Here is a 26,888-nt window from a genome sequence, read left to right as displayed (position 1 = left end):
CCCTTCCGAGCGGCGCGCGCCGTCTCCATGGTGGCGGCCGGAGGGGAGGATGGGGGAGAGCTCGAGCCCCATCAGCGTCATCCTGGTCAGCTCCGGCAGCCGCGGGAACAAGCTGCTCTTCCGCTTCCCCTTCCAGCGCGGCCCCGCCAGCCCCGCCGCCCACCCCGGTGAGGGAACCGCCGCGCTAGGCCAGGCCACGCCCCCCGCGCCACGCAGGCTGCGCGCGCACCGCCCCGGCAGGCCACGCCCCCTCCCGCGGGTGCCAACGCCGAGCGGGGCGCCGGGAGATCTGGGGAGGAGAGCTGGCTCTGCGCGGCCCGGTGCGGGGCTGGACTAGATGGCTCTGGAGGCCCCTCTGAGCAAGCAGCACAGCCCTCTGGGAGAAAGACGGGTGGGGAGCGGGGAACTCAAGGCAGCTCTCAGTGCGGGCCACCAAACCTGACCTCCTGGCTCCTCTTGCAGGCCTTGCATCCCAGAGGGAAAGAGCCAGGTGCAGGTCTCCCACGCACCACTGTCTCTGCTCTAGCCACTAGGGTCGCCGTCCTTTGGAAAGCTCCCCACTGACCACTTCACACCAGTGATCCCTGTGACAAATCTCATTCTAAGTACTCCTCCTGTTTACCCTGTGCTAATTGCTGCTGCTAACTAGGAATATTCTTAACCTTCCAACCCCAAAAGAGGACATCTTCATCAGGGTTTTAAGAAGAGTCCCAAAGAGAACAGACCCCCCCCCCTCCTCCAAGGACATGTCCTCGAAAGAGAGGACATCTGGTAACCCTGCAGCCCCTCTCCTTTGCTGGTAGAGGAGGTCCTGGGGACAGACAGAGTTTGCCAACCCCTGAGGTGGGGAAGGCAGGCCTCTTCTGGAGGGTGGGTGTCCCTTTGAATCTTGGGCAGAGTTGACAGCACCAGTCCCAGTCGAGCATCAAGACTTACTTGCTGTGAATCTGTGTCCCTGTTCTTCATTGCTCAAAGCACTTTTGTAGTGAAACAGACGCCTCATATGGTCAGCGGCACCTCCCTCCTCGTCCCCCCGACAGCCAGTTTGGTGTAGTGGTTAAGTGTGCAGACTCTTATCTGGGAGAACCGGGTTTGATTCCCCCCTCCTCCACTTGCACCTGCTGGAATGGCCTTGGGTCAGCCAGAGCTCTCGTAGGAGTTGTCCTTGAAAGGGCAGCTGCTGTGAAAGCCCTCTCAGCCCCACCCACCTCACAGGGTGTCTGTTGTGGAGGAGGAAGGTAAAGGAGATTGTGAGCCGCTCTGAGACTCTTTGGAGTGGAGGGCGGGATATAAATCTAATTTCTTCTTCCCCCGCCCCCCATGCCCGCTGTCCTTACCTGTGGCTGAAGGAAGGCTTTAGCCCCTCTGCCCAGGAGGAGAGAGCCTGGCAGGGGAGAACCAGAGTGTGGCTGCTGCTGGGATTGCGGGTGTGTGTGTGTGACCCCTCTCTGGCACCCAGTGCAGGTTGCAGGAGAGCAGAACGTGTGTGAACATGGAGGGCCCAAGCCACGAATGACTAGACTGTGCAGCCCTGAAGGGACTCTGTGTAGGGTTACACTTAGAGATCCACACCAACCCCGTGAATAACGTTGGATATTGATTTTGAAAGATGTCACAGCAGATGGAAAAACAGATAGGGAGGGGGAGACAACCTCCAAATCTTTCCAGTCCTCTTGAAAATGTTCCCATTTCTCTTAGGGAAGCCCCGGAGCAGGTATGCTGTGAGCAGTATCGGTGACATTGTGGAAGACCAGGATGGAGACTCCAGGTACGAGGTGGCCGTTTGTTCAGAAGCTGGGAGGTTGGGCTGTTCATGCAGAAGACTCCAAACCTGCAGGCAGGGTGGGGCTTTTGCGGGCTCTGGGCAGCGCCAGCAATGTGAGCCCTGCTAGGGGTGGGGTCTGGGAGTGGAGAGAACCCACTGGTGCCTCGGGGTGGGGGGTCAGGGGCTGCCTCCTGTTAGGACTGTAGAAGGAGCCCACTGACCCGGCAAGAGGCATCTTGCATTGGTGAGAGGATGCAGCTGGGACACGTGAAGAGAAAGGAGGGGAGGCCAGCCTGCTCCAGCACTTCCAGACCCCTGGAGGAGGATTTTGGTGCTACTCTGGGGGCTCCTCAGACTACCAAACCTTCTGAGTGACTTTGTCTCTGCTGTTTCATCCTTTTCTCAAGAGCTAAGGGAAGAAATGCACCCCAGGAATAACCGAAAGATATGAGCAGGTGGAGATGTTCGCAACCCCTGCTGTATAGGCAGCCTTGCAAGACTGGCGTGGCTTGTGCCTGGGCCATAGCAAAGGTGGCTTCTTGCTCTCTGTGCCCAGCCCTCCTCTCCCCCCCCCCAGGAGCGCAGAAGTGCTTCCTCCTTAAGTTCTGGCCAGATGCTGAATTGTCATGTGGCTGTTTGTGTCCCATGGGGGGGCGGGGACTTGTTTTTGCTGGTTGTTCCTTCCTTCTGCTCACGAGCCTTGTTCCCCTTTCAGAGAGCCATGCCCGCTCCCCAATGAACAGGTGGTGTCTGGGTAAGACCCGCTCTTGTGAATGAGCGCCTCTGCCCACAGCGGCTGCTCTCTCCCGCCATCTTCTCCTTGCGCTTTGTTTCCGATTTCTCTCCCCCCCTCAGCTGTGCGTTAATTGACTTGGGGGCTAGAACACAGCAAGGCACGGGAGGTGCTGCTTCCCCCCCAACACAGCAGCCAGCCAGCAAGCGAGGGAGCAGCCCTCCCTGGCCTTCCTCCTCCTGCCTTGGGCCTTCTGGGCAGGAGGAGTCCCCCGGCCACGCTGGCCAAAGCCTTCCTCCTCACTGTTTACCACGCGTGCTCCTGGCTGCTGGTCAGAACCTGGCAAAAGGTGTGGAGGGGCATCCTCTCTCTCTCTCTCTCTCACGGCAGGCAGAGTCCTGGCTTTGGAAGAGCTGGGATGCGCCACAGCCCCTCAGCCTGCTGGGTCTTCCCCCTCTCCGAAAGAGGCCTTTGCTTCAGACCAGGCACCAAAGGCAAGAGGGGTCTCTTCCCAGACCCCCTCCTGGGTAGCCACCCACTGAGCTCTCCCCTTCCCAGGACAGGGAGCCTCAGCCTGAGACTGCTGCTCTCCTCCCCCCACCCTGGCCAGCTCCGGGAACGGCTTGCCTCCCCCCCCCCCCGCTGCTGAAGACTCTGAAGCCACATCCACACGCCTATGGGATATTGCGCAGGCCTTTGCGTTGCAGTGATCACGCACACCTGGATCGTCTTGTCTGCGTGGCAGAATCCCGTTGTGGGTGACTGGCTTAGCAGTGTTCAGCTGGGGAGGGGGCGGGGGCTCCCTTGGTGGAGAGCTTCCCTGAGCTGCCTCCCTGCCGTGGTGGCCTTGAAATGTTTGGGTGGCTTAGCTGGCCTGTCCCTGGCTGCTCGAGGTGGCTCCCCCCCCCCCTCTTCCTCAGAGCTCAAGCTGGCAAACAGCTTTCCCCACCCCCCATCTTGCCCACTTGGCAATCCTGAGAGGTAGGTTAGGGGGAGAGAAAGGGGGTGGATGGGCTGCTCCGGACCCTCCCAGTGAATGTCCTGGCAGAATCGGGGGAGGGGGGGCACCGGAGCAGAGTCTCCCTGGTGCTCTGATTGTCTCCAAAGGAAGCAAACCAGCGGCATGAAAGCCAGAGGCAGACCTGAGGCACTGAGGGGCCAACACTAACAGTGCCATCCGAAGCAGAGTTTTGGTTTCTTGCTTGCAGAGAGTCAGAGAGGTTGTGGGGAGGGGAAGCTCCCTGGGGGGAGGGGGAGCACTGCAAGACTATCCCTGTCCTCGCGCCTGCCCTCCCTGTGCTTTGCCTGGCCGGCTGCCTCCTCTGCTGGGGCTGATAAGCCGGCAATCTCCCCAAACACAGGGCAAGCAGCACAGCTGGTAGGAGCCCTTGGCCTGCGAGCAGCTCTCTGCAGCCCCGCCAGGACACACCCTGTGCCCGGGCCTCCAAGCAGCCCTTCCTCCCAGCTCTGGCCAGTGGCGCCTCTCCCCCAGGCGGGGACTTTCCTGTCCCCTGAGGGGGGCCCCTGCTGGCTCTTTTCTCTCCTGGGTCCATCAGGCTGAAAGGGGTGTGAAGGCTGGAGAGAGCAGGAGAGGGTGCCTGCCTCAGAGGAGGCGTTTCTGTGGACTGAGGGTCCAGGCGATGTCTTTGGGGTGGCAGAGAGCACAAGGCCGCGGGAGGGGCCACAAGAGAGCTCACCTCCTCTTTCTGGCTCTCCTGGAGGCTGGCCTGATGCCCAGGTCAGAGGGCACCCCCATGTGTGGCTGGCAGACATCCATCGGAGCAGGGGTCATTGTGTAGAAGAAGAGGTGCTGGAGCTCATTAGCACAGCTCTTTTGCATATGCCACACACCCCTGACATCACCAGAAGGTGTACTAAACTATACAAGCCCAGCATTTGCCTTAAAGGGCTTCTGGAATTATAATGGTCATCATAATAAAACCTGACTCCCATCGTATTTTTTTAATGACTTTCTCCGATGTGGCCGCAGTGGCATGAGGAAGATTTCCATCTGTTTGCTTTAGAGGTTGTGGTTATTTCTCCATTTTTGGTGGGAGGAAATATTAGAAAGTTTGTCAGATCTTAGCGTTCAGCAAAATTCTCACTGGGGGTTTGAATAGTGGAGCCCAGAAGCAAATATTGGGGGGGGGGGGGGTTAAGAAAAAAAAAAGAGAGGTTCCAGAGCTCTGGACCTGTGAGCTTCTGCCTCTCTGGGCATGAGGCAAGGCAGGAGGAGCTCGGGGGGGGGGGGGTCGTGCTGCTTCCCAGCATGCTTGCCCCCCCAAGTACTGTGCAGGCCCCCCAGGAGGAGGGGGAAGGCCTGATGGGGCTGAGGGATGGGCTGTTCCAACTGTTGAGCCCAGCCTGACCAACGCCCCTCTGCAGGCTGGCTGGCTGGCTGGCTGATGGGGGGGAGGGAAGAGGGGAGGACCTTTGCTTTGTGTGTGGAGACAGCAGAAGCCCCCCCCTGGGCCTAGAGGGTCTGCCTGGGGGGGGGTATCCACCTGTTCCTGTCTCTCAGAGAGCAGGCCATGAGCATCTGCCCACCTCTCTTGTCGGTCTCCTGGCAGCCCTGGGGAGGGGGCCCGAAAGGCAGTTGGGGCCTCTGGGGTCACGTGTGTCTTTGTTCCGGAAGGTTCTCAGACGTCATCCTGGCCACGATCCTGGCCACCAAATCCGAAATGTGCGGCAAGAAGTTTGAGCTGAAGATTGACAAGGTGCGCTTTGTGGGGCACCCGACTCTACTGCAGCACGCCTTCGGGCAGGTAGGACCTGGGCTCCGGGAATGGCCCTCTGCATGTGCTCAGTGGCACTCCCCCAGATTCGGAGTTTGGGGCCTTGCTGCAGGTGTATCACGGTGGTGCTGCTCAGCACAAGTTGGATAGGCCACGAAGGGTTTTGACGGGCACTGAATGGGCTGCCCCATGGCCATTCTGCCCACCCCACAGCCCTGGCTGCCCCCCCCCCCCCCACACACACACACTATGAATGAATGGACAGGGAAGAGCAGCCTGCAGGTTCACCTCCTGGGAGGGGAGAGATTAAAATGTGGAATTCACTGCCAGAGGATGTAGTGATGGCCACAGGAATGCAGAGCTACCCAGCGGGACTCCGTAGATTCTCAGGGGCTACTAGCCAGGGTAGCTGAAGTGAACCTCCACATTCAGAGGCACCAACCCTGCGAACCCCAGCGCCTGGAGGCAACACCTCTCTGACCCAGCAGGGCTCTTCTTACATTCTTCTCAGGGTCAGACCAGGGAGGGCCCATCTAGTCCAGCATTCTGTCTCATGCAGGAGCCACCCAGTTCTCCTGGAGGGCCAACAAACAGGGCTGAGAGGCAGTAGGACTGTTCTGAGGTTCTTCTCAGGGGAAGGCCTCGGCCTCTCTGCCCTGTTGTTGCCCTCCTGTGTGAGACAGGAGGCTGGACTAGGTGGACCCTCCCTGGTCTGACCCTGCAGGGCACTTCTGAGGTTCTTCTCAGGGGAAGGCCTCGGCCTCTCTGCCCTGTTGTTGCCCTCCTGTGTGAGACAGGAGGCTGGACTGGATGGACCCTCCCTGGTCTGACCCTGCAGGGTGCTTCTGAGGTTCTTCTCAGGGGAAGGCCTCGGCCTCTCTGCCCTGTTGTTGCCCTCCTGTGTGAGACGGGAGGCTGGACTAGGTGGACCCTCCCTGGTCTGACCCTGCAGGGCGCTTCTGAGGTTCTTCTCAGGGGAAGGCCTCGGCCTCTCTGCCCTGTTGTTGCCCTCCTGTGTGAGACGGGAGGCTGGACTAGGTGGACCCTCCCTGGTCTGACCCTGCAGGGCACTTCTGAGGTTCTTCTCAGGGGAAGGCCTCGGCCTCTCTGCCCTGTTGTTGCCCTCCTGTGTGAGACAGGAGGCTGGACTGGATGGACCCTCCCTGGTCTGACCCTGCAGGGTGCTTCTGAGGTTCTTCTCAGGGGAAGGCCTCGGCCTCTCTGCCCTGTTGTTGCCCTCCTGTGTGAGACGGGAGGCTGGACTAGGTGGACCCTCCCTGGTCTGACCCTGCAGGGCGCTTCTGAGGTTCTTCTCAGGGGAAGGCCTCGGCCTCTCTGCCCTGTTGTTGCCCTCCTGTGTGAGACAGGAGGCTGGACTGGATGGACCCTCCCTGGTCTGACCCAGCAGGGCGCTTCTGAGGTTCTTCTCAGGGGAAGGCCTCGGCCTCCCTGCCCTGTTGTTGCCCTCCTGTGTGAGACGGGAGGCTGGACTAGGTGGACCCTCCCTGGTCTGACCCTGCAGGGCGCTTCTGAGGTTCTTCTCAGGGGAAGGCCTCGGCCTCTCTGCCCTTTTGTTGCCCTCCTGTGTGAGGCAGGAGGCTGGACTAGGTGGACCCTCCCTGGTCTGACCCTGCAGGGCGCTTCTGAGGTTCTTCTCAGGGGAAGGCCTCAGCCTCTCTGCCCTGTTGTTGGCCCTCCAGAGGAACTGGCTGGCCCCTGTGTGAGACAGGAGGCTGGACTAGATGGACCCTCCCTGGTCTGACCCTGCAGGGCGCTTCTGAGGTTCTTCTCAGGGGAAGGCCTCGGCCTCCCTGCCCTGTTGTTGCCCTCCTGTGTGAGACGGGAGGCTGGACTAGGTGGACCCTCCCTGGTCTGACCCTGCAGGGCGCTTCTGAGGTTCTTCTCAGGGGAAGGCCTCGGCCTCTCTGCCCTGTTGTTGCCCTCCTGTGTGAGACAGGAGGCTGGACTAGGTGGACCCTCCCTGGTCTGACCCTGCAGGGCTCTTCTGATCTTCTTCTCAGGGGAAGGCCTCAGCCTCTCTGCCCTGTTGTTGGCACTCCAGAGGAACTGTCTGGCCACTGTGTGAGACAGGAGGCTGGACTAGGTGGACCCTCCCTGGTCTGACCCTGCAGGGCTCTTCTGATCTTCTTCTCAGGGGAAGGCCTCAGCCTCTCTGCCCTGTTGTTGGCACTCCAGAGGAACTGTCTGGCCACTGTGTGAGGTAGGAGGCTGGACTAGATGGACCCCCCCTGGTCTGACCCTGCAGGGCGCTTCTGAGGTTCTTCTCAGGGGAAGGCCTCAGCCTCTCTGTCCTGTTGTTGGCACTCCAGAGGAACTGTCTGGCCACTGTGTGAGGCAGGAGGCTGGACTAGATGGACCCTCACTGGTCTGATCCAGCAGGGCTCTTCTGATGCTCTTCTCAGGGGAAGGCCTCAGCCTCTCTGCCCTGTTGTTGGCACTCCAGAGGAACTGTCTGGCCACTGTGTGAGACAGGAGGCTGGACTAGATGAACCCTCAGTGGTCTGATCCAGCAGGGCTCTTCTGATGCTCTTCTCAGGGGAAGGCCTCAGCCTCTCTGCCCTGTTGTTGGCACTCCAGAGGAACTGTCTGGCCACTGTGTGAGGTAGCAGGCTAGACTAGGTGCACCCTCCCTGGTCTGACCCTGCAGGGTGCTTCTGAGGTTCTTCTCAGGGGGAGCAGCAGGGGGCCTGGAGTTCACCTGGGCAGGCGGGAGGCAGCAGGCCGGCTCCCCTTTAAGATCAGCCTCCCTCTGCCCCCCCCCCCACTGTGACACAGTTGCCAGCCACTGTATGATGCTGGCTTAGTTCTGGGGGTTTCCTGTATGCTGTGAAGGCACCTCACACACAAAGGGCCCTCCACCAAACATCCCAAGGGCCTACCCATGTCCGGCCTGAGGAAGCGTCGCAGCCTGGTTGCCGGGCTGTTTGTGGGCAGGCTGGCTGATGAAGGGCCTCCTGATCAGAGCAGGCAGTGCATCCTCTCGCCTGTGCCCCCCCATCCTCCCACGCCATTCCCGGCTGAGCGCTTGAAGGTTTGTGTTTGCTTTGCAGATCTCCAAGACAGACCCCTCCCCGAAGAGAGAGATGCCCACCATGATCCTCTTCAACGTGGTGTTTGCCTTGAGGGTGGGTAAGGAAGGGCCTCCGGGCTTCGGCTCGGCTTCCTGGCTGGGGCCTGTGGCACGGGGCCTTGGCCGTGGGGCTGAGGGGGGAGGTGCCAGGCAGGCCCTGCAGGAGGGTGGCTTGTCCCCAGGGGCGAAGGGACTCCTGCTGGTCTTTCCAGGCTTTGGGTGGGGCCCCTCAGCGGAGCCGGCTTCTAATCAGGCAGGGAGCAGGGACCATGAGTCAGCAAAAGGCTGGAGCCCTGGAGTGCTGAGTCATGGCGTGCGAGGCCCAACTTATCGGGTGCTGTGCCCGACCACTCCTCGGAGCCTCTTAACTGCTCCACAGCAGCTGCTGCCTGTGCCCTGGCTGGGCCCGTCTCCACTGCTCCACCCACTCGGCTGCCCATGGCTGATAAACAGCTTGACCGGCGGCGGGGGGGGCTCCCCTGCTGAGGAGGGCGTGTGGGGGGTGGGGACATGTGACTTGTCCAGGTGAGGACCTGGAACTTCCTTGCTGGTGCTGTGGGGGGCACGCCTGTTCTGCCCCCCAGGTCTAGGAACACCCCTCCTCCTCCTCTCTCTCTAGCGGTTTCTTTGAGCGGGGGTGGGGGGAGAGAGCTCATTTTGGCCCAGGCCCTGCTAAGAACAGGCCCAGTGGGGGCTCCAAGGACCTTCCCCCCAGGGCGAAGGGAGTGTGGAGCTGTGGGGCAGAAGTCCCCTCTGAGCAGAGGCCACCAGTACAGGCAGGGAGCTTCCCCAGGACATGGCCTGCTGACGGCTCCTCGTGCCCATCTGCTGCAGCAAAAGAGGGTGGTGAGCTTTCTTTGTGGCGTGACCCTTGGGCAGGGGCCGAGCCTTCTCAGGGAGCAGATGGAGAGCCCGCAGCTCTCTGGGGCTGGAGGCAGCAGGCCGCGGGGGGTGGGGTGTGTGTGTGAAGAGCCACCCTTTGCCTGGTGCCAGCTTCTGCTGGTGGGCACGGTGCCTTCTGCCACCCACCCGCCTGCCCTGGGGCCGCTGACTTTGGCTCCGGGATTGTCTTCCCCAGGCCACTGCTGACCCCTCGGTGATCAGCTGCCTCCACAACCTCTCCCGCCGCATCGCCATTGTCCTGCAGCACGAAGAGCGCCGCTGCCAGTACCTCACCCGCGAGGCCAAGCTCATCCTGGCCATCCAAGACGAGGTGTCGGCCATGTCCGAAAGTGAGTCAGGCAGGGAGGGGGGAGCCCAGGAGCAAAGAGGCTCCATTCCGCTGCTGCCTGGCAGGGCCAGGACCTGGGCTGTGCCCCCCCTTCCCCGCTGACCTGGCCTGCTGCTGGCTCCAGAAATGACCCTGCCTTGAGTGACCTGGTGTGGGGCTGAACCTGCCGCCTGGGTTGTGGGGGGGGGGGGACTTGCTGTTGCAAAGGAGACAGATGTAGAAAGGAAGCCTCCCCCCCGGCCACGCTTTCCACCCTCCCCTCCTTGGCGGGCTGTGCAACTGCAAAGTCTTCTTGTTGCCCTCCACAGCCACCGGCGGCCCACAGTCCCCCTTCCTCCACATCCTGCCCAAATGCAAGCTGGCCAGAGACCTGAAGGAAGCTTACGACAGGTAAGAACCCCGCCCCCTCTGGCTGCCCCCTGCCACTGGCCGCAAGCCCCTCTTGGTGCCTGCTTCTGGGCTGGGGGGGGGGTGGAGGTCGTGACTTCTCTGCCCAGACTGGGGTCCCTGCCCTTTGCCTCCTGGAGACAGATTAGCTCCCCCACATGTACAGCCAGTGTGCCTGTGGGGCGGGGAGCTCATTTGCACCACTGCAGGGGTGTGTGAGGACTGGTCCCTGTGGCAGGTGCTACATGAGGGATGATCAGCGTGCTCAGCTTTCCTGCAGAGGCAGCTTGTTGGTGTTGGCCCCCTTAGCTTTCCCGCAGAGGCAGCTTGTTGGTGTTGGCCCCCTTAAAAATGGGCTTCAAAAGGAAGGGGCCAGATCAGCCCACCCAGGCCGGAGAAGCAGAGGTTTCCCTGTGGGCTCTGAGTTTCTAGGAGGAGCTGAAAGGAGATGTGAGCCCCGAGGAGGCCTTTTGTGCTTGCCAGTCTCTCGGCCGCCAGGAGCAGTTCTGCTGCTTTGGGTCAAGAAATCTTGGCATTTCAGGGATGCAGGAGGCCTCCTCTGCTGGGCGAGGAGTGGCCTGGAGGGCAGTCCTGAGTAAGGGGGGGGGGCAGTCTTGGGGAGGGAAGAGGGAAGGAGGCGGTGACACCAAAATGCCAAGACCTCCAAGGCTCAAAGCTCTCTGCTGCCATCTAGTGGGGAGCAGCTCTCCTCTGCTGTGTCAGTACAGGGGCTCCTTAGAGGCCAAACGAGATTTTAGAGCTTTGACTCCTGAACGCTCATATTCCTCCTCTCCGCACCCCGCAACCTCTTGTTGGTCTCTAGAGGGCTTCTGGATTCGAACCCAGCTCTCCTGCACACCAGTGCAGCTGTGGTGGCGACGTGGCCATACCCAGAAGGGACCCCTGCTGGGGCAGGCCAAGCAGTCTTGTTGCCAGCTGCCTCCAGGGGAGGGGGATGTCCCCACCGGGCTCTTTGCTCCCCCCCCCGCAGCCTGGAACAGACCTCTCTCCCCACCCCTCTTTCCCCTCCTGCTGCCACTCACCAAGTCCCCCTTTGCATCCAGCCAGCCACCTGGCTCTCCTTCCCGGCCAGGCCTCCAAGGGGAAAGTGAAGTCTGGGAACTTCTTCCCTCTGTGTCAAGCGTCGATATTTCGCAATAAGCAGCCCTTTGTTTGAAATCAAAGCTGTTTTATTGTTAGAAATTCAGAAGCTGTACCAAGGACACAAGCCTTGGGAGCAATGAGGTATACAGAGTTACACAGTTGCTATATAGAATATCTTCAAAGGTTACATTACAGATGCATACTTGAGTCACGGGTTCAAAGGTTGCTAAACACTATCTCTTTTATTACTAAGGAATTTAGGCTATTAAAAACATCTCCCATTCTCACACTTCTGTAGCAGAAGATAAGAGTTGTCTGTGTGAACCTGTGGGAGAGGAGACATGAAAGTGGCGCCAGCCAGGCTGTAGCATAAACATCCTTGGGCCAGATGGATTTATTACTTGCCCCATGGTTGTAAAAAAGGGGGGCGCAGTAGAGAGCGGGAGACCTGCTCTTTGTCTAAGAAACAATTATGTTACAGCAATAAGCGCGCTTGACACCCTGCAGTGCTTCGCTTGCTCGTCAGCAGGCTTTGCCATGTTGCTGGCCCCCTTTCGGCATTCTCTTGCTCCCCCCTTCCCCCATGGTGGTTTCTCATGCAGCTCTGGACATCCAGTGTCATCCCCTCAGGCCCCCCAGTGTGGAAGGGGAACACCCCCCCACCCGCTGCTCTCTACACATTTCCTACGTGTTGGTAATCCTGCAGTAGAGCCCTGCTCTGATATCCCCCCAAGGCAGAGGGCAGTGGACACCCCCCTCCCCAAAGTCCCTCTCCGTGCACAACGGATCCAGAAGGGGGCGGTGTGAGCAGTGGGCCCGGGGCAGCAGCGAAGGCCCCTCCTGGGCAGTGTTCCCTCTCAGCGGAGTTAGCGTGAGCCAGCTCACAGATTTTTAGCCTCCAGCCCACACCTTTTTGTCTTAGCTCAGGAAGGAGGACCCCAGAGCACACTGATTTCTGCAGTCGCTCACCACTTTAATGCCAGCAGCTCACCAAGTAGCATTTTTGCTCACAAGGCTCCGCCGCTTACAGGGAACGTTGCTCCTGGCTGGTGGGCAGCCCTCACCCCGGCAGGGGGGCCTCTCATTGCCGCTTCCTCCTCCCCCTGCAGCCTCTGCACGACCGGGGTGGTGCGCCTGCACATCAACAACTGGCTGGAAGTGAGCTTCTGCCTGCCCCACAAAATCCACAACGTCGCCTCCCACTTCATCCCCCCGGAAGCCATCGAGAGGAGCCTGAAAGCCATTCGGTGAAGATGGCCTTCCTTCCCTTGCGTTCTTGGGTGTTCAGAGGGGCTTAGCATTCAGCACTCTCGTGAGACCCAGCGGGGACCCTCCGTGCCCAGGCTCAGCACCAGAGGCTGCATGCTGGGCTCCCCCCTCCCTCTGCAGTGGGCAGGGGTCTCTTGGGAAAGAGACGGTCCCTTTGGAGCAGGGAGGGCTTCGGCTCCCTCTTGAGCAGCTCCGCAACCTTCCCCTCCAGGCTGGGTGATCCGGCTGCAGGCAAAGGGGGGCGGCTGGTGGGTGGAGGGCTGGCCCCTTCCCAGGTGTGGCCACGCCACCTGAATCCGCTGGGAAGGCTGGAGTCCAGAGCCCCTCTGTCTGTCCGTCTCTCTCTGCAGGCCATACCACTCCTTGCTGCTGCTGAAGGATGAGAAGAGCCTCCTGGCCGAGCTGCCCTTGGACTGCTCCCCGGCTCTGGTGCGCCTCATCCGGACCACCTCGGCAGTGAAGAACCTCCAGCAGCTGGCCCAGGATGTGGACCTCGCGCTGCTGCAGGTGCTGCGAAGGGCCAGGAGAGGAGGGGGGGAGGGAGGAGGCCAGCCCCCAGCAAGGCTTCCTGGACCTCTGAGTGGTCGGGGGGGGGGGAGGGGAGGGATGACTCACCTGCAGCCTGCCTTGCATTCAGAGCAATGCCTTTTCCCCCTCTGAATAAAACTAAGTTGGACTCCTATTTTGTTCTACTGCTTCAGACCAACACGGCTGCCTTCTTGGATCTTTTCCCACTCTGGTTGAAGGACAGCCGGCAGCCATTGGTTGCCTTGCTGTTTCTTCCTTCTGCGTCTGTGTTGGGGGGGGGGGGCTGCAGGAATGGCCAGTCACCCGAGGGCTTTGTCCAGCCTATCCATCGCTGGGCTGGCAGGCCCCCCCCCGGTGCTTCAGCAGCCGAGCCCGGGGCAGAAGGAGCTCCATCCCAGAGCGCTGTCTGTTTGTGCTGAAGCCCAGAGGGGAGCAGGCGAAGCTGAGCCACCCTGCTCAGGCCTGGGAGCTGCTTGGGAACTAACCCAGGTGGCCTTTCTGTGTGCTGCCAAGTGGAGCTCTTTCCTGGTGAGCACTGGACTAAGGGCCAGGTTCGAGCCCCCACTCTGCTTGGGCCAGCCACACGCTCTCAGCCTCCCTACCTCACAGGGCTGTTGTTGGGGGAGGGGAGAATGGCGTGAGCCCTGGCTTGGCTGTGACCTCCCCAGTGGGGCTTGCTTTGACCGACTGCTGATGGCCTCCTCCCCTCCCCTCTCCTCCCGACAGGTCTTCCAGCTGGCCGCGCACCTGGTTTACTGGGGCAAAGCCATCATCATCTACCCGCTGTGCGAGAACAACGTCTACATGCTCTCCCCCAACGCCAGCCTTTGCCTGTGAGGCCTCTCCTGCAGGGGGAAGAGGGAGGGCTGTGGGGAGGGGGTCTTGAGCCTGTCATGCTGCCTGCCTGGCTGGCCAAGTCGGGGCGGGGGGCTCTGGTGGGCCACAAACAGCCCCATACCCTGTGCAGAATACAAGATGTGAGGAACTGAGACGGCAACCTTCCTTCCTGCAGGTATTCCCCTTTAGCCGATGAATTTTCCTGCCAGTTCCCTGGTCACGATCTTCCTTCCGTCTTGTCCAAATTCTCCTTGCCGGTTTGTTTGGCGGAATTCAAGGACCCTCTTGCTCCACCCATGCAGGAGGTGAGGGTGGGGGGGACTTGGTGCCAAGGAGGTCCCGATCCAAGGGAGGGAGAGAGGAAGGCTGGCCTCTTTGTGGGGCTCACTGCCTGCCTGCCTGCTTCCCCCCCCACCCCACCCCATTTCTGGCTGCAGACGCAGCTGATCCAGATGGTGGTTTGGATGCTCCAGCACCGCCTCCTGATCCAGCTGCACACGTTCGTCTGCCTGATGGTGCCTCCCAAGGTGGAAGAGGAGGCCCAGCCCAAGGTGGAAGAGGTGCCCTTCACCGCCAGACTCGGCGGGGGCCGCAGCCTCAGCACCCCCAACGCCCTCAGCTTTGGATCGCCAAGTAGGAAACGACTCCCTGGGGACCCCGCGGGGAAAGGCGTTTGGGTCAGAATGCCCCAGAAGTGGGGGGGGGGGCTGTTCTGTGCGGAGGGGCCGGAAGGCACCTCACTTTCCTTTCCCCCTTGGTGAGATGAGCCCAGGGAGAGGGGGATTGGAGAAATTTGGGGAAAGTCAGAGAGCATCAGGAGTGGGGGACAAGAGCTATGAAGCATTTCCTTTTTCCCGCATGCATGCACTGCTCTCTTAAGGCAAGAGTTCTTGCATGAACCAGTCTGAGGATTGTTTCCGTTTCCCGGCAGCAATATTAGGATGTTTTGAGGAGCACTGGGAAAAAAAGAAAAAACCTGTGGAGCATTTTCTCTTGTTGCATTTAAAAAACCCACTGTCTTAAAACCCTTTTGCTCCTTCCAAATGGATAGCCTGAAAAGGCCTGGGGGGATCCGGATGGCAACCCTGGGAAATCCTTTCTCTTGCAGGGTCCGGGGTGGGGTGGGGGGAGAAATGGGTGGGATTCAAAATGCCCCTCCTGCCCAGTGTCCTGGGAGGCCTGACGGAGGCTGCCTTGTACTGTCCAGCCAGCAGCGATGACCTGACGCTCACCAGCCCCAGTGTGGAGAACTCCAGCGCAGAGCTGCCCCCGGGGGGAGACTCCCCCGTCAACAAGCGCATGACGGAGAATCTCTTGACGAGTCTCTCCGAACACGAGCAGGAAGCCATCCTCAGTGTTCCGGCAGCGCACAGCCCTGAGGATCTCCGCATGTTTGCAAGGTGAGAGGGCGGAGGCAGCCCCCAGGCAGCGAGAGAGAGCAGGGCGGTGCTGCTGCGCCCACAAGGGGGAGGCAGACCGGAGGGCAAAGCTGGAGTCCAGAAGCACCAACACTGTTTGATTCACAATGGCAGCTTCCGTGTGCTGGAAGGACACTTCCTCAGACAACAGGACGGGTTCTCCTCTGATGAAGTGTGCTTCTAGCACACAAAAGCTGTCAATGTGAACAGTGTTCCCTCTAAGCTAACACCCCCTTGACTCTGTGCTCCGGCAAAGCGGTTGGTGGTGGCCCCAGACAGGGAAGGCCAAGGCCTGTTCTCGAGGGGAGATGCTTGATCTTAGTGCCAGGGCTCTGCGCTGAAGAAAGCAGCAGCAACAGAAGAGCTTTTCTTGCCACCTGGCACCTGTGCTCTGTCCCTTCCCTTTGGAGCTGTCTTCAAGGAACGAGGGGGAGGGGCCGTGGCTCAAGGGGAGAGCCTCTGCTTGGCATGCAGAAGGTTTCCAGTTCTATCCCCGGCAGCATCTCCAGTTAAGAAGTTTAGGGGAGGGACGGTGGCTCAGTGGTAGAGCATCTGCTTGGGAAGCAGAAGGTCCCAGGTTCAATCCCCGGCATCTCCAGCTAAAAAGGGTCCAGGCAAGTAGGTGTGAAAAACCTCAGCTTGAGACCCTGGAGAGCCATGAATGGGGCTGTGGCTCAGTGGTAGAGCATCTGCTTGGTAAGCAGAAGGTCCCAGGTTCAATCCCCGGTATCTCCAACTAAAAGGGTCCAGGCAAATAGGTGAGAAAAACCTCAGCTTGAGACCCTGGAGAGCCGCTGCCAGTCTGAGTAGACAGTACTGACTTTGATGGACCCAGGGGGGGTCTGATTCAGTATAAGGCAGCTTCATAGGTTCATAAGAAGATCAGGTAGCAGGCAGTGTTCCCTCTAAGCTGAGTTAGCGTGAGCCAGCTCACAGCTTTTTGTCTTAGCCCCGGAAGGATGACCCCAGAGCACACTAATTGATGCAGTAGCTCACAACTTTAATGCCAGCAGCTCGCAAGATTCTGCAGCTTAGAGGGAACATTGGTTGTGAATAAAACTTGCTTGGTCTTAAAGGTGCTCCTGAACTCCTACTTTCTCCTGTTTCTTCAGAGCAACACGGCTGCCCACCTGGATCTGGCTCTCTGTAACGTGAGGCGGGGGGGGGGGATGCAGCTGTGCACCAGTTCAGGGGCCCTCGGTTGTGGGGGACGGAGTGTAAATGACCCCAGTGCAGCAGCTGTGTCTGGATTAGGGCTGGAGGCTGCTGGGAGCCAGCCCTTCCCCCTCATGGCCCTCCTCCCCAGTGGGCCTTCCTCTTCTCCCTCCTCACACACCGGGCAGGGGGAGGCTGCTGGCTGCTGCTGCCACTGGACCCCACCGGATTGCAGAGGAGGAATGGGGGGGCAGAGAGCAGCCCTGTGGGAGAGTGGCGGGAGTGCCCCCTCTTGGGCCTGGGCGGGGGGGTGGGACTGCCCTTCTGCTGTGCTCCCCCCAAGTGACGGCTTCCGTTTTGCAGGCTGCTGCACTACTTCCGTGGGCGGCATCACCTGGAGGAGATCATGTACAACGAAAACATGCGCCGCTCCCACCTGCTCATGCTCTTTGACAAGTTCCGCAGCGTGCTGGTGGTGACCAATCACGAAGACCCCGTCATCTCCGTCTTCCAGTCCCTCCAGCAGTGAGAAGGCCCCGCCCTCAGCAGTGCTCTGAATGCTTGGCCCTCTCAGCTGGGGGCCAAAGAGGAAGGGGGCTGGCCCGGGCTGTCACCAGGGCAGCAAGTCAGACATCTGCGCTCCGACTTTGCCCCAGAAGCAGCCGCTTCGGAAGGAACTGCCCTGTTGTGAAGGAGGAGACGGGTCTCTCTAGCCAGCAAATGGGACTGACTCTCCCACAGCCCCAGGCAGCTGCTTCCACTCGACCAGTAAACGGAAAAAACAAGTCGTTTCATAACAAGGAGATGAGAATGGTGTTTTTTAAAAAGTCTGGGGATGAAGGTGGGGCAGGAATCATGGCATCTCTTGTGGGCCAGTAGAGCTGGGGTGGCTGGCCTGGCCCTGGCGAAGGGGGAGGGGCATCCTGTCACCCCCAAAGGAGCAGACCCCCCCCCCCCGGGCTTGGGCGGGAGGAGGGAAGCATCGCTGGGGGTGATAACATCAGAGAAGCCATGTTAGATCAGGCCAATGGCCCATCCAGTCCAACACTCTGTCACACAGTGGCCAAAACCCAGGTGCCATCAGGAGGTCCATCAGTGGGGCCAGGACACTAGAAGCCCTCCCACTGTTGTTCCCCCCCCCCACCAAGAATACAGAGCATTCCTGCCCCAGACATAAGAGAAGCCGTGTTGGATCAGGCCAAAGGACCATCCAGTCCAACTCTCTGTGTCACACAGTGGCCAAAACACCCAGGTGCCATCAGGAGGTCCATCAATGGGGCGAGGACACTAGAAGCCTTCCCACTGTGCCCCCCCAAGCACCAAGAATACAAGAGCATCCCTGCCCCAGACAGAGTTCCAACAATACACTGGCTAACAGCCACTGATGGACCTCTGCTCCATATGGTTATCCATTCCCCTCTTGAAGCTGTCTATGCTTGCAGCCACCACCACCTCCTGTGGCAGTGAATTCCACATGTTAATCACCCTTTGGGTGAAGTACTTCCTTTTATCCGTTTTAACCCGACTGCTCAGCAATTTAATGGAATGCCCACGAGTTCTTGTATTGTGAGAAAGGGAGAAAAGTACTTCTTTCTCTACTTTCTCCATCCCATGCATTATCTTGTAAACCTCTATCATGTCACCCCGCAGTCGACGTTTCTCCAAGCTAAAGAGCCCTAAGCGTTTCAACCTTTCTTCACAGGGAAAGTGGTCCAACCCTTGAATCATCCTCGTTGCCCTTTTCTGCACTTTTTCCAATGCTATAATATCCTTTTTGAGGTGCGGTGACCAGAACTGCACACAGTACTCCAAATGAGACCGCACCATCGATTTATACAGGGGCATTATGATACTGGCTGATTTGTTTTCAATTCCCTTCCTAATAATTCCCAGCATGGCGTTGGCCTTTTTTATTGAAACCGCACACGGTCTTGACATTTTCAGTGGGTTCTCTACCACGACCCCAAGATCTCTCTCTTGGTCAGATGATGGCTTCTTGGGGGAGGAGGGGGGGTCTCTTCACAAATCAGAGGCTGCCCCCTTTTTGAGACCTGGAGAGCCTCCCCCCCCCAGGGCTGCTGCAGGCCAAAGGCAACCCCTCCCTCCTTGCAGGGCAGCAGTCAGTCAGGTGGAGGGCCTCCCTGCACTCCCCCTCCAACATTGCTGGGAGGGAGGGGGCTGATGGGCCTCTCATCAGTTGTGGGGTTCTAGGACACCAGCAGCAGCAGTCGGGGGGCAGAGGGGGTCAAAGAAGGCACCACAGGCTGAGGGGGAAACCATATATTCTGACACAGAAGCCCCCCCCCGGAGTCCTTTGGGGGTCAGCTCCCCTCAGGTGGCCTGCTCTGCCGCCTTGTCCACCACGCTGACGCACTTGTTGCCCCGCAGGTAGAAGCGCAGGGGCTTGTGGGCCCAGTCGCCGCTGATGCCGATGCGGGGGCTGCACACCAGGGCCTCCGCGGGGGCTTCGGGGCCAGGCTCCAGCCAGAGGTCCGGGGCGCTGGCCAAGTCCTCCTGGTCGAAGGTCCTGTTGATGGCGAGGGCCTGGCACAGCTTGGAGGGCCCGTTGCACAGCTGCCAGTCCTTGGGGGGCTTGGCAGGAGGGTGGCCCCCTTTGCGCTGGCTCAGGCGCAGCTGCCTCATGGCCTCCAGCCCCTGCAGGGGCTCCAAGGAGCGCAGCAAGACGGCAGCCCCCTCCCCTGCCAGGAGACAAGCCAGGGTCAGCCCCCGCCCTGGCAGTGCCCCTCTGGACCCCCCCCCCCCCGCCACTCACCCTGGCTGGAGATGTTCAGGCAGAAGTAGAGGCCATAGATCTGGTAGACGTAGAGGGTGCCGGGCTTCATGAACATGGCGGCGTTGCGGGCTGTCCGCCGCCCGCCCCGTGAGTGAGAGGCTGTGTCCTCGCCCCCCAGGTAGGCCTCTGTCTCCACGATGCGCCCCCGCAGCTCCCGCCCGTCTGGCAGCCTTCGGGCCAGCACCTGGAGGAGGAGAGCGGGGGGGGGAGGGTGAGCTGGGGGGGGCGGCCAGGGGAGCCTGCATCATGGCTGCCTCTGCTCCCCCCCTGCAGGCCTGCCTGCCCCCCACCCCCTGGGGGGGCAGCACCTGGAAGGGAGCGGGGGGGGGAGGGTGGGCTGGGGGGGGCCAGGGGAGCCTGCATCATGGCTGCCTCTGCTCCCCCCCTGCAGGCCTGCCTGCCCCCCACCCCCCAGAGGGGCTACACCTGGAGGAGGAGAGCCGGAGGGAGGGTGAGCTGGGGGGGGGCAGGGGGGCCTGCATCATGGCTGCCTCTGCTCCCCCCCTGCAGGCCTGCCTGCCTGCCCCCCACCCCCAGAGGGGCTACACCTGGCGGAGGAGAGCGGGGGGGGAGGGTGAGCTGGGGGGGGCAGGGGGGCCTGCATCATGGCTGCCTCTGCTCCCCCCCTGCAGGCCGGCCTGCCTGCCCCCCACCCCCTAGGGAAGGCCAGCACCGGGAGGAGGAGAGCGGGGGGGGCAGGGGGGCCTGCATCATGGCTGCCTCTGCCTGCCCCCCACCCCAGGAAGCCTGCCCCATGCAAGGGCCGGGCGGGGGAGAGGCTGCAAGGGGAGGGCTTGCCTGCCCCAGGAGGGCCTTGGCCAGGCCGACGCAGGGCCGCCCGAAGAAGTCGCCGCCCAGCCGCAGCCGCCCCCGCGGGTCCCCCGCCTCCAGCCCCGGCCCCGCCATCCGCCGCCCGAGGAAGAGCAGGAGGAGGAGGAGCGCCCTCTGCGGCCCTGCAGCTGCTGCTGCCCCGACGGGCGGGCGGCTCGAGGGGAGGGGGCGGGGTCCTGGCGGGCAGCCCTCCCCCTCAGGCTTTGCCTCCCCCCTCTGGCTGGCGTCACTCGCAGGGAAAGGGCGGAGCAACGCCGGGGGCCGGGCCTGGCCAGACGGGGCGGGGCTCCCCTCCCCTCGCCGCGGCCAGGCTCAGACTGCCCCGCAGAGCAGCATTCAAGGATGCTCCAGGGGCCGCAAGCGCAGCGCCAGAGGGAGGCACCGGACTGAGATGCATTCTCGCCCCCCCCCCCCCCCCATCACAGAGCAGAGAGCGGCGTTCTTGCCCCGCTGGCGCCATTATGTTGGGAGCAAAATATTCCATTGGCACAACCGGAGGGTGTAGAGCAGGGGTGGCAAACTCATTCATTACATGAATGAGACTTGTTGGGCCCGGCCTGGCCACGTGTGTACCTAGAGAAGTACCTAGAGAGGAACATTAGGAAGAACTTCCTGTCCGTTAGAGCGGTTCCTCAATGGAACAGGCTTCCTCGGGAGGCGGTGGGCTCTCCTTCCTTGGGGCTTTTTAAGCAGAGGCTAGATGGCCATCTGACAGCAATGAAGATCCTGTGAATTTAGGGGGAGGGGCTTGTGAGTTTCCTGCATTGTGCAGGAGGTTGGACTAGATGACCCTGGAGGTCCCTTCTATGATTCTTTTTAAGATTAGGTAGCAGAGAGATAAACTTTATAAAGGACACAAACACAGAGATTTTTTAAAAAAACTCTTAAAACTTGCTTAAAATGCTAGCACTTGTTGGTCTTAAGGGTGCTTTCTTTGTAGCTCTCCCATGGGATCCAGGGATCTGGGCAAAGGAAGCTCTGGCTCTTTCCTTCCTTCCCCAGGAGACCAGGAGGGGGAGGAGCCTCAGCCAAGAGAAGGAAGAGAGGCTTGGCTCAGTAGCTCTGCTGTGGGACTGAGAGAGCCTGGCAAAGCAAGCTCATCCTCCCCTCTTCTTTCCCAAGGGAGGAGCCTCAGCCAATGGAGAAAATAGGAATTTTGGTATGTAGCTCTTGTGTGACTGAGGATACCTTGCAAAGCCAGCTGTGATGCAGAAGGAGGCAAGAAAGAGGGAGAAGGAAGCAGCCAGTTGCTCGGGGGCCTGATTCAACCCCTGGGCCGCATGTTTGACACTCCTGGTGTAGAGTGATGCAATGCAGCCCACCATTCTTTTTGGCTGCAGGGGTACCCATGTCCCAACTTCCTGTGCCAGATATCAGGACCCCCCAAAAGGCCAGTTGCTGGGCTTGGCAGTGTGGCCCCAAGTGGTGGAGTCCAAGGGGAGCTGGCTACTTCCTTCCTGTTAGCAGAGAAGACTGCAGATTTATACCCCACCCTTCTCTCTGAATCAGTCTCAGTGGCTCACAATCTCCTTTATCTTCCTCCCCCACAACAGACACCCTGTAAGGTAGGTGGGGCTGAGAGAGCTCTCACAGCAGCTGCCCTTTCAAGGACAACTCCTGCCAGAGCTCTGGCTGACCCAAGGCCATTCCAGCAGGTGCAGGAGTGGGGACTCAAACCCGGTTCTCCCAGATACACACTTAACCACTGCACCAAACTGGCTCTCTGAGAAAGCAGGAAGCAACGTGGCTTCCCAGATCCGTGACTGAAGCCTTGCAGATGTGTGAAGGGCCTGCTCTTCAGCTGCAGCCCCCAATTCCCTGGACATGCCTGACCTCCCCCCACCCATGAGTGGGCCTGGGCGGGTCGCCTGCCTTGCAAGCCCTGCAGCTGTCCAGAGCGCCTGGCCAAGAGAGCAGCTCTGTTGATTGGGCTCCAGAGAAGGGCGTGGCTCAACAACATTTTTCTGGCATCCCAGCTGGAAGCCGAAAGGGGATTTTGAAGGCCTGCCCGGAGCCAGACGCCAAAGAGGAAAGCATCCAGCTAGCCTTGAAGGACCAGGTGCCCTGCTGGGGGGGGGCACAGATTGAGCTAGCGGGCACTCACTGACCTGCTGCTGTGGTTAGTGGGGATCTGGGAGCCACTCCCCCAAACACCAGACTAGCACAAGCTGCCTCCCTAGATGGTGTGGCAGCTCCAGTCTAACACCCACCCATTGGCCACAGATGCTTTGTCTCACTGATCTCCTAGCAACTGCACCGGACACCTTTGCTTGCAGGCTTAGTTCAAAGTAGATGTTGGCCAGGAATTGGGGGCTTTCTGCCCAGTCCTTCGAGATCTTCAGTTACAGCCCTGTTCAGCCAAACGGCAACCAAAGAGCAGGGTCTGCTCAGTTGTGGCACCCCAGCTTGGCAGCGCCTTCCCTTGACATCTTGGTGACACCATTCATTGACACCCCTGAGCTTATCAGCAAGTGTTATTCTCCTGGTGGCCTTATTATTCACCCCCCCCCCCCCCCGCTTTTGCCCAGTAGTTAGACCACTGGTGGGTTTTTTCCTTCTGCTGCTGAATGGCTGGGTCTTTGGGGATTTTTAAATTCAATTGTTCTTTTATTTTCTTCAGCTCTGTAATGCTTTTTCTGGGAAGTATTGCCATGGGGATTTGGCTGGTTGCCAGGGTCAGCTGGCCAATCACAAGCCAGTTCTCTAGCTGAAGGGTGGGACCCAAATATTCAAATGAAACCACCCCAGCAGCAGAGAACTGCAGCTGTGGCTCTGGCCGACACTTCAGTTAGGAGGAAATTATCCAGTTCTTTCACCAGGGCTAAATATAACCCAAATGGGAAACACCTGCCTGCGTGCACACACACACGCACACACCCTTTGCTCACATCTGCAAGTCTCTTCCTCCCAGTCTGGTTTGCTTCAACCACCCCACCCATGGAACCCTGGGAGCTTCACGGCAGTAACTAGGCCAGGCCGATGGGACCTCTGCCCAGAATGGCACCTGGAGGGGGGGCAGATGCTGAGAAGGGGGGGCGACAATGCCGATTAGCTCAGGTCACCATAAAAGCAACCTCCTCCCGCCACTGCTCCACGCAGCCCTCTGGGAGCAAAGGCATGGCTTGGGGCTGCTCAGAAGGTGCCAAGTTCAGAGGATACGGCAGGAGGTGATGTGGACTGGAAGACCCGCTCTGCCTGAGAACTGCTGCTGCCGGCCAGGGGAGACGAGGCGGGCCTACAGTGACCTTCTCTAAGGTGGCTTCACATGCCCACCAAGCCCCCCGCTCCCCACCACTCAGGGGCATTACGCGCTGTGATGAGGTAGGGCTGCAAAGAGACCTTCTGCTTCTCTCAACGCCCTCTCCAGCTGCTGAGGCCCATATTAGAGTCAGAACGGATTCTGGTTCTGCCCCCAAAAGCGTTGCAGTCCAGCTCTGCCTGCCTCTCGTGAAAGGCCAGAGTGCGCTCGCTCGCTCTCCCTCGCTGGCATTCTCTCCCAGTGGGCCCTCTTAGAGATTCAGGACAGGTCTGCTGGTGCTTTCCAAAGGACACCTGCTCTGTCAGTGATGGTGAGTGGGAAGGGGCTACGTCTGTCTTGTGACTGGTAGGGCAGTCCTCGTGACACCTGTCTTGGGTGGGCGGGACCAAGAACTCCTTCCCACCGTTGTCAGGGAACTGCAGCAGGTGACAGACAGGGGTTAGAGGGCTGGATTCTCGGTCTGGTCCATGGCCGCAGGATGCATGTTCCCCTGCTGTGCCAGGCCAGAAAGGCCCCCTCCTGCCGGCTGCTGGGCAGGCCAAGAGGCAGGCAGGCTGGGTGGCTGCCCACCCTCTCTCTGAGTAACCCAGCTGTCCAAAAAGGGCACTTGGATGAAAACACCCCTCCAGTCTGGCTGCAGTTGACAGCCCAGGGTACATTCCAGCCTAGCAGGGGGCTTGCAATATGCAGGAACTGCCTCTTTGGGGATCCTTCCCGCAGGGAGCCCTTTCTGAGCCACCACGGTGGCAGCAGCAGCAGCAGGGTCTCCTCCTCGCCCTGGAAACCCGCCTCTCTCCTGAGGCCTTGCCAGAGACTTGGTCCTCCACACCAGATGTGCTCCACTTTATTATTTCTGCAAATCTGTCTTTCTTCCAAGCTGGGCTTCTCTTTTGGGGGAACAGCAACGCGGTCTGTGTCGTGGGCAGCCTGCAGCTCCCCGTCCTCTGCCACACATACTTCCTCCCCCCCTCCCCGCAGCACAGCCCCCTCCTCTGTGGCTTGTCCCTCCCCCACCCAGAGATGGAGCTTGCATCACACACCCGTGCTGACACGGGTGGCAGGGGAACCCCGCTTGAGCTCTGGGGCCCAAGGAAGGGGAGAGGGGTTTTGGCCAGGGCCTGGGGAGGAGGAGAGAGCCCTGGCTGGCCTGGGGGGCGGGTGGTGAAGGAAGGGCAGGATGAGGAGCGCAGGAAGGAGCAGGGCTGTGGAGCTGAAGAGCCCATCTGCTCTCCATGGACGATGCTGGGATGGCCGAGCACCACCGGACACGATCCAGGTGTCGAGAGCAGGCAGAGAGGGAGGTGTTGAGGGTCTGACTTGGTTCCTTGAGCATCTAGGAAGGGCAGCCCTCAGTGGGAAAAACATGCAGGACTGGGTCTCCGGGGAAAGGGGTGGGCTGTCTGGCTGCCCCTGGTTTTAAAATAGACACTGGCACAGCCTAGGAGGGAGACGCTGCTCACTGCGCTATTCTTGTCTGACAAATTGCTGGGCCGGGCGGCTAACAATGATGGGTGAAGGGTGAATGTCACCCAGCAGCAGTGGCTCAGCGTTCCCACAAAGGCAGCTTGGGCCCTTGACCTGTGGGGAAGCCGGCCTCTGGGACAGGAGGTGGAGAAGCTCTCCTGGGAGGAAAAAGGCAGCTTCCCTTGGGGGCGAAAGGCATTCCAGTGTGGGGAGGGAGACGTCTCTGCGCTGGAGCCGGGTTCCTCTTGTGAGGTCCTGGTGCCATGGTGGTCAAGGGGAGCCCCCGCAGGTCTGGAACTCAGGGCCTCTGGAACAGCTGGGAGACGAGGGAGAGCTACCTCCTGAAATCTGGACTCTCGGGTAGAAGAAGGGGTGCCAGCAGCATCTGGCTCTCTCTTGCTCCATCGGGCAGAAGGAGAAAGAAATGGTGGGAGTGAGGCAGAGGAGAAAACCCCTCTCCACCAGAGCTGTTCCAGGGAGGGACACAATGGAATGTCCTTGGGGGGGGGTTGTCTTGAGGCAGAGGCTAGGTGGGCGTCCCAGGGAGGTGCCGGACATGGCTTTCCCTTATCCATATATGGCCTTCCCTTTCTGGCAGACTCAAGGTTGGTTGCTGGCAGGAGAGTGAAAAGTTTCAGTCAGTCAGCAGGCAGATCACAGAACAGGATAACGCCAGCCTGTCAGAAAGCAGTTGACAAGAGACGATATGGGAACCGAAGAGAAAGATTCCAGTGCTGCACTTGGGGGCCAAGACTGGCGAATGGGGGGACTAGATGACCTCAAAGGTCCCTCCTGGCCTCTGTCCCCTTCACACTCAGCTGAGATCTGTCACCGCCAGGCTGCGAGAGAGGTGGCAAGGATCCCCCACGCCAGGCCGAGTGGGCCACATCCAGCAGGGCTGGCAGAGAGGCCTGCCAAGGCCGAGGGATGCTGGGAACAGGTGTGGGGGGCTTTTGAGAAGACGCAGGAAAAGCATCACCTTCGGTAAGAGTTTGGTCTTCACGGGCTGCCTCACCTCCTCCCGTTGCTGCTGGCTCAGCCTCAGCCTCTCTGCAGACCCCCCCCCCCCGCCCATTCCTCAAGAGTCGGCTTGTGGGGCAGCACTAGGGAAAGGCAGGTGGCCTGCCTGTTCCAGCGCAGCATCCAAAGGCGGGCAGCACGAAGGTCAGGGCTGTGGCGAGGAGTTCGCGTTGGGTGGGGGCCACAGTAGGGTTTGTTCTTGGGGGGGGGGGGTACCTGGCTCGGTGGCCCTGGGCTCTCGGAGCCTTGAGTTCCACAAGCTAACCCCCCCCCCCGCCCCACCTTTGCTCTGCAAGGTGTGTTAGGGAAGGGGACAGATGAAAGGGAAGAGACCAGCAGCCAGGCTGCTCCTTGTGCAGAATGGCGGTGAGCAAAGGGGGCCCTCCAGTGGAGGGGCCACACAGTTGGAAGGGGGGATTGAGCCCCCCCCCCCGTCGCTATAGGCCTGATGAAGGCCGAGGCGCACCTCGTGGCTGCCGGATTGGGGTGCAGCAGCCCCCCCCCCGTCCCCTTGCCTTGCCCTGCCCAGGAAGGAAGGACGGAAGGAAGGCGAGAGAGAGCAAGAAAGGATGAAAGAAAGGGGCTGTTGAGAGACTCCTTCTGGGGCCGGAGGCTGCAAGGAGGCCTTTGCGGAAAGGGCAGCTGACGCCGCGGCTCTCAAAGGCGGCTTTCTTTCGCTGGCAGAGGTGCTCTGCGGGTGCCAGGCCGGGCCACAAAGGCACATTCAAGCCAGCCGGGCCTTTCCCTTCCTGGGCTTCCACCCGCCCCGTCGATGACGGCAGCATTGGGGGCTGCGGCAGAGCAGCCGGGGCTTTTCCCAGGCCTGGCCGGGGCGGGAGCGCCGGAAACCTCCCCCCCCCCACCCCGGGCATGGAGGAGCGGCGGCGGCGGGGCCCGGGAGGGGAGGCGGCCACGAGCCCCCGCTGCAGCAGGCAAGTCTGGCGGCTGGGGGGACTAGCTGCCTGCCGGGGAGGGGGCGCCTGGGCTCGCCCCATTGCAGGCGGGGGGGGGGCTGGGGTTGGGGCGGCAGGAGGCGGGCCCGGCCGGGTGCAAGAGCTGCCCCGTCGGGGGGGGGCGAGGAGGAGTTGCTGGGCAGCTGCCCGCGGCCTTGGCCCAGAAGCGCCGTCGCCGGAGGGGGGCGGCAGGAGGAGGAGGCTGGCTGGCGCAGACGGGAGGGGAGGCCGGCCCCGGGGCCGCCCCCTCCCTCCCTCCCTCCCTCCCTCCCCCCGGGCTGGGCAGGGGCGCCGCGGAGGCCTGGGCTGCAGCA

The 26,888-nt window shown here is 60.6% G+C and overlaps 2 protein-coding genes across 2 annotated transcripts; one reads left to right on the top strand and one right to left on the bottom strand.

Annotated features, from left to right (window-relative positions):
- On the top strand, nt 1–17,053 carry NPRL3 (NPR3 like, GATOR1 complex subunit). The gene is made up of 13 exons (XM_060260796.1): nt 1–167; nt 1,699–1,768; nt 5,134–5,263; nt 8,305–8,379; nt 9,403–9,556; nt 9,864–9,945; nt 12,156–12,293; nt 12,666–12,822; nt 13,570–13,676; nt 13,856–13,985; nt 14,118–14,313; nt 14,888–15,080; nt 16,617–17,053. The coding sequence occupies exons 1-13, from the start codon at nt 50–52 to the stop codon at nt 16,780–16,782; spliced, it is 1,716 nt and encodes a 571-aa protein (XP_060116779.1). The 5' UTR covers nt 1–49; the 3' UTR covers nt 16,783–17,053.
- A 1,465-nt stretch (nt 17,054–18,518) lies between these two features.
- On the bottom strand, nt 18,519–19,953 carry MPG (N-methylpurine DNA glycosylase). The gene is made up of 3 exons (XM_060260663.1): nt 19,846–19,953; nt 19,027–19,231; nt 18,519–18,952 (listed from the first exon to the last, which is right to left on the bottom strand). Exons 1-3 carry the CDS (start codon nt 19,951–19,953, stop codon nt 18,585–18,587), a joined length of 681 nt encoding a protein of 226 aa, XP_060116646.1. The 3' UTR covers nt 18,519–18,584.
- Between the last annotated feature and the right edge of the window lie 6,935 nt (nt 19,954–26,888).

Source organism: Heteronotia binoei, chromosome 20 (genome assembly GCF_032191835.1).
Source record: "Heteronotia binoei isolate CCM8104 ecotype False Entrance Well chromosome 20, APGP_CSIRO_Hbin_v1, whole genome shotgun sequence".
Lineage (NCBI taxonomy): Eukaryota > Metazoa > Chordata > Lepidosauria > Squamata > Gekkonidae > Heteronotia > Heteronotia binoei.
Note: the sequence above shows the minus strand (reverse complement) of the source record. Positions and strands in the feature narration are given on the sequence as shown.